The sequence below is a fragment of the Rhagoletis pomonella genome, unplaced genomic scaffold (assembly GCF_013731165.1).
Source record: "Rhagoletis pomonella isolate Grant_MI unplaced genomic scaffold, Rhpom_1.0 Rhpom_scaffold_00006, whole genome shotgun sequence".
NCBI lineage: Eukaryota > Metazoa > Arthropoda > Insecta > Diptera > Tephritidae > Rhagoletis > Rhagoletis pomonella.
Genome location: NW_023458560.1, coordinates 78,438,532 through 78,444,718, shown reverse-complemented (window position 1 = coordinate 78,444,718; position 6,187 = coordinate 78,438,532). Strand labels below are relative to the sequence as shown.

Below are 6,187 nucleotides of genomic sequence, written 5' to 3'. Positions count from 1 at the left end.
ACTTTACTTCTGAAATTTCTACTCAGTCCCAGCCAAAACTTCTTAGCTAGAGTGATCTTGTGTTGGAATTCAGCCGGTGTTATTGCTCCTGCGAAGTCCTCTACTTTGTCCTCAGGGAGGGCTCGAAAAATCTGAAAGGTATAGGGCAGGGATCTTCGAATCCAGAACCAGTATATCTCCTCATATGGAGAAATATCCAAGCATTTTAGTATCTATTTGTGTGCGGAGTTAAATTTACGTAGAGTGTACCGGAATGAGAGGAGGCACCCAATGCTCTTCCTCAATATGAAATGAAATCATTATTTCACTGTTACCATAGTTACGATTGAACCCTCTATGCACATTAATCGTAGCGCTTTGGATAGAAGCTACATTTTGATATCAATCAATATGGGTGTTGGAGGAGAACATTAGCGGCATTATGTATACTTTTATCTATTATGAATTTCAATTGAATTACAATTAAATTGTATATTTGGTATTATTTACAATCTGGTAACCTTAGTCTTGCTCTCCAAACTTTGTATGTACATATGTAAAATTGGTTTAAGTGTACTGAGAATATATTGTGCTTTTTGCCTTGGACTTCACTTCGCAAAAGGTATTGATCGAAGACGGAATGTCAGCTGAGGATTTTTTTTTATTGTACGCTAGCCGTAAAAATCATATTCACACAAATTAACTTGTTGTCGAGCAACATTTAGTGGCGACCGTAACTGGACACACCTGTGCACCGCAATATCGCAAAGGTTCGATTGGATTAGTTGCGCCAACTCACACCAATCGAGACATCATTTTTTTCACACCACTTCAACATCAGCAACCAAGCCTGGAATCGTTGGAGCAAGTGAAGGTCAAAGGGTCCCAGCAACCATATACATAGGTACCGTACTGTCACATATGTATATAGGTGGAGCATGTGCTAATGAAAATTTATGTGCACACTACTGAGTACATAACATTGCAAGTATAAGTATACACATACCACAAATTTGCATACCATTTACATTATAGTCAATTCGTCTATTTACTTGTGAGTATATGCTTATATATACGTACATCTGTATTATCAACGGCATTTTTTACTCTCGCACCTTTGTCAACGCTTCTCTTGTCTTGCCTTGCGTTACGCACCGTTGTTGCTTAACTGGAGCGAATTAACAGAGTTAGTAATTTCGTTTGTTGAACATTTATTAACTATGGGCGAGGAAGATGAGGTTACGCATGCCAGTGCAGGCAACGATCACTCAAAAGTAGAAGCAAAACTAGTTCTACTCAGAACGCAACGAAATGTATTCGAGCGCCATATAACTAATCTCCACGACAAGATAAATTCTGATGGTGATAAGGAGGACGCAAGAGTACTCGAATGCAGACTTCAAATTTTAGATTCGCACTATCGTCAATTATGCCAAATTCAAACGCAGATTGAGAATTTGCAAAGCACCGACACTGCACGAGCATCACAAGAAGAATTGTTTATCGTCGCAAAGGTGAAAATCATGGCTTTATTACAAGCAAAGCGTCGTCCTAGTGCACCATCCATGGCAGAAAGCTCCTTTATAAATACTACTATGACTGCTGGAGCTGCACACCATAACCGTTTGCCTAAGTTGAAGCTGCCAAGCTTTGACGGCAAGTATGCAACCTTCAAAAGGTTCAAAAGCACGTTTGCAAACTTAATACACAATGACCCATACATTGCGACAATAGATAAATTCAATTATTTAATGAACTGTTTGTCTGGACCCGCACTAGAAGTTGTGCAGTCCTTTCAGATAACAGAAGATAACTACTCCAAGGCGTTGGAACGATTGGACGCTCGATACGACAACGACGTACTCATCTTTTTAGATTGCATTTCAAGTCTTTTTGCGTTACCAACGATGACACAACCCGAGGCGACGACGCTACAGAAACTCGTCGATAATGCATCCGCTATACGTGGATCTCTTCTTTCCATAGGGTCGGCCGAAGAAATCATGAACAACATAATGATACACATACTGCTTTCGAAGGTCGACGCCCAAACCAAAGCGAAGTACAACAAGCAGCAAGGTTTCGATAAACTGTCCTCATGGGAGGATTGTTGCAACACTCTAAACCGTCGATGTCAATATCTTGAGAGCCAAGGCGATCATCAGTCAGATCAGCGTGGCGCAAAGCCCAAGGTTAAACAGGCATCAACTTCAAAGACGTTTGTGACCACTAATGCGAACTGTGTGTATTGCAACTCACCGTCGCACTATATCAGCAGCTGCAATAAATTCAAGGAGTTATCCTTGCAGCAACGGATCGATTATGTACGCAAGGCTGGCATATGCTTCAACTGTCTACGAAAGACGCACTGCATGAAAGAATGCCAATCAAAATCTAGATGCAAAATTTGTCAATCAGTTCATCACACACTTCTACACAATTTTACGCAAGGTGCCAATTTACGAATGCCCGTTTCTACCGCTCCATCAAAGGTCCAAGACTCGAATAAGGCTATGCCCCAATCAAGCGCCAACTGCAATAGTCCAAATTAGAGACAAATTTGGTCAACTACACTTAGTTCGCGCATTATTAGATTCATGTTCTGAAATTAGTTTCATTACAGAGGAAACAGCAAAACTGTTGCAGCTTGAAAAGCGTCGCGTACAACAAGAAGTGAGCGGTATCGCAGGTATACGCCAAAAGATTAGTCATAACGTATTTGCAACGTTAAGGTCTCGCTGCTCAGAGTTTGAGTGGTCTTCTACATTTTCGGTAATAAAAAAGATTTGCGCAAACCAACCTCAAGAATTGACACCTCAGAATGGTGCTTACCTCCTGGAATAACTCTTGCTGATCCACAATTTTATTTATCTACCAAAGTGGAGGCAATGCGAGAAGGTAAATACAACCTGGGTCCAAATATGCCCTGCTTGCTTAACTCTGCGTACGGGTGGATTGTTGGCGGAAGTATTGGGAGTGTTGATATCAGTAAGGCGCAGCAGTGTAATGTAGTTCAAGAAGCTAGCAGTCTTGAACAACTTGTTAAAAAATTTTGGGAAGTTGAAGACTGTATCACTAAACCAGCAAAATTTACTGACGAAGAACAAATGTGCGAAGAACATTTCGTCAACACAGTAAGAGTGCAGAAGGACGGCCGTCTACAAGTAAGGCTTCCTTTTAAAACAATGCCAAATGCTCTTGGCAACTCATTTGACAACGCGAGCAAACGTTTCAAAATGCTCGAGAGAAGATTTGGCCGGGATGAACAACTCAAGAATCTATACTCCGAGTTCATGAACGAGTATATCTCACTGGGTCATATGTCACTCGCACAAAATGTCAACTTAATGAAACCTCACTTTTACATACCTCATCATTGCATTTTGCGACCGCAGAGTTTAACAACAAAACTTCGCGTTGTCTTTGACGCCTCTGCGAACACAACATCAGGACAGTCATTAAACGAATTGCTTATGGTGGGGCCAACCATTCAACAAGACTTAATTATAACGCTTCTTTCGTTTCGTTTGAATAGGTTTGCTCTCACGGGCGATATAGCCAAGATGTATCGCCAATTCGTCGTCAGCGAGCAAGATAGACTGTTTCAATTAATATTGTGGCGATCTGCGCCAACCAGCCCAATTGAAACATACACGTTAAATACTGTGACGTACGGAATGTCGGCTGCACCCTTCCTTGCAATTAGAGCACTTCATCATATCGCTGATTTGCATCAAGACGAATTTCCCATTGGAGCTAACACGCTACGCAATGATCTCTATGTGGATGATCTCTTGACGGGAGCTGAACAAATAGAAGAATTGCAATACAAAAAGAATGAACTAGTTAAATTGCTGCGGAAGGCCGGACTGCAGCTCACCAAATTTAGTAGCAATTGTAGAGAGATTACTCCCACATCCGAAAACGAAGTGTTTATTGAATTGAGTGACCATGAGGTTACAAAGGCATTAGGTATCGCATGGCAACCAAATCGTGATAATTTTGTATTCAGCTACCACGTTGAAATCAATGAACCGTGTACAAGACGCTCAATACTTTCTGTTGTTGCCCGAATTTTCGATATTCTAGGCTTAATCAGCCCTATTATAATTCGATGTAAGATCTTTATGCAAGATCTGATTCTAAAAGGACTCAATTGGGACACGCCGATTGATGAACACTCTAGCACCACATGGAAGGCTTTAACGGAAGACTTGCGAGCCTTAGCGAAGATCGAAGTCCCACGCTATGTCTTCACATCGAAAAATTACATATGCGACATACATGGCTTCGCAGACGCCTCTGAGAGAGCATATGGATGCTGCCTATACGTCCGCGCCAAATTAGCAACTGGCGTTAAGGTCAGCTTACTCGTCGCGAAGTCAAAGGTAGCACCAACTCGCGTACTTTCATTGCCCAAACTTGAACTTTGTGCTGCTGTGCTATTAAGCCGAACTTGGCGCAAATTCTCGTATAAATTAGATTCTTACATCAATACTGTACATTTCTGGACGGACTCCAAAATTGTGCTGCAGTGGATGAAAATGCACGCGTCTAAACTTCATTGCTTTGTAGCGAATAGGGTGTCGGAACTTCAAGAGCACAGCGCTAATATTGCTTGGAGACACGTTCCGTCATCAAAGAACCCGGCAGATATCATCTCACGTGGATGCCGATCAACAGACTTGGTCACTAACATGTGGTTCACGGGCCCACACTTCCTAGCAAAATCTGACGATGAATGGCCACAACTTCACGAGCCATTGCCAGCACCAATTGAGGTACGAGCCAAGACAGTGTTAATTAGCAGAAATACAAACAGCGCTAAATCAATCATAGAGTCTCTTATAAGTGACTGTTCATCGTACATGCGAATACTTCGCATATTGACATATGTATATCGGTGTTTCAATGGTGTTCGACCAGACAACACGTTGTTAGCGACAGACGTCGTGCATCTACCTGCAGCGGAGTTAAACGACACATTTTGGAAAATCATTGCGCAAATTCAGCGATCTTCATACTCAATTGAAATGAGCGCATTGTAGGAAAACAAATCTTTACAATCCAGCTTGCAACGCCTTGCTCCGTTTTTGCACGAAATGAAGTTACGCAATACTACAGTATGTGTGATGAGAGTAGGTGGTCGGTTAGCTAACTCAGAATTGCCATTCGATGCTAAATTTCCAGCTTTAGTCCCTAAAGGCAATAGATTCACTTGGCTTTACATTGAGCACCTGCACCGAACAAATTTACACGCTGGACCGAAAGTACTCTTGTCAATTTTGCGTCAACGATTGTGGGTTGTTAACGCAAGAGAGGTAATTAGAAAAGTCGTCCGTCAATGTGTCCACTGCTTTCATTACAAGCCACGCCTAGTACAGCAAATAATGGGCAATCTTCCGGCAGATCGCCTGCGCGGCGAGCGACCATTCAAAATTACTGGAGTTGATTTTTGCGGCCCCTTTTTCACGTCATACCGTATTAGAGGTAAACCACCGTATAAAACCTATGCGGATATTTTTGTGTGCTTTGCCTCAAAGGCAATTCATATCGAGTTGGTGAGCGAATTGTCCACCAATGCGTTTGAGCTCTGCCTGCGCAGATTTTTCTCTCGACGTGGTGTTCCTGAAAAAATTTTTTGCGACAATGCCACAAACTTTGTTGGTGCTGCCTCAAAATTGGCCAATTTGTAAAGTCAACTACTCAGCGAAAACACAATCAACAATTTAAAATCATTTAGCGCTCATAAAAACTTCGAATTTTGTTTTATACCCCCAAGGGCACCACACTTTGGCGGCCTTTGGGAGGCTGCCGTGAAATCCACGAAAACCATTGTGCTCAAAAATATTGCGAACGCACATCTGACGTTTGAGGAGCTTCAAACATTTTTCATCGAAGTGGAAGCAATCCTCAATTCACGACCGATTGCACCAATGACAGACGACCCTAATGATGCTGAAGCTGTAACGCCAGCTCACTTCTTAATAGGTTCAACGCTGACGCCAGCGCCAGAAGAAACACTGTACAGCAACTCTGACAACAGCGAGAAGAAAATGAGTTATTTGAATAGATGGCTGAAGGTAGCTTATTTAAAGCAACAGTTCTGGTCTTTGTGGGAACGGGACTACGTGCATTCACTTCAGCAACGCGCTAAATGAACACAATCGCAGCCGAATGTACATGTCGGTCAACTAGTCATCGTCCA

The 6,187-nt window shown here is 42.2% G+C and overlaps 2 protein-coding genes across 2 annotated transcripts; both read left to right on the top strand.

Annotated features, from left to right (window-relative positions):
• The first annotated feature begins 1,199 nt into the window (after window positions 1–1,199).
• LOC118742144 lies at window positions 1,200–2,531 on the top strand. The gene has a single exon (XM_036474105.1). The coding sequence runs from the start codon at window positions 1,200–1,202 to the stop codon at window positions 2,529–2,531; it is 1,332 nt and encodes a 443-aa protein (XP_036329998.1).
• A 369-nt stretch (window positions 2,532–2,900) lies between these two features.
• On the top strand, window positions 2,901–6,140 carry LOC118742143. The gene is made up of 2 exons (XM_036474104.1): window positions 2,901–4,450; window positions 5,762–6,140. The coding sequence occupies exons 1-2, from the start codon at window positions 2,901–2,903 to the stop codon at window positions 6,138–6,140; spliced, it is 1,929 nt and encodes a 642-aa protein (XP_036329997.1).
• Window positions 6,141–6,187: the final 47 nt, after the last annotated feature.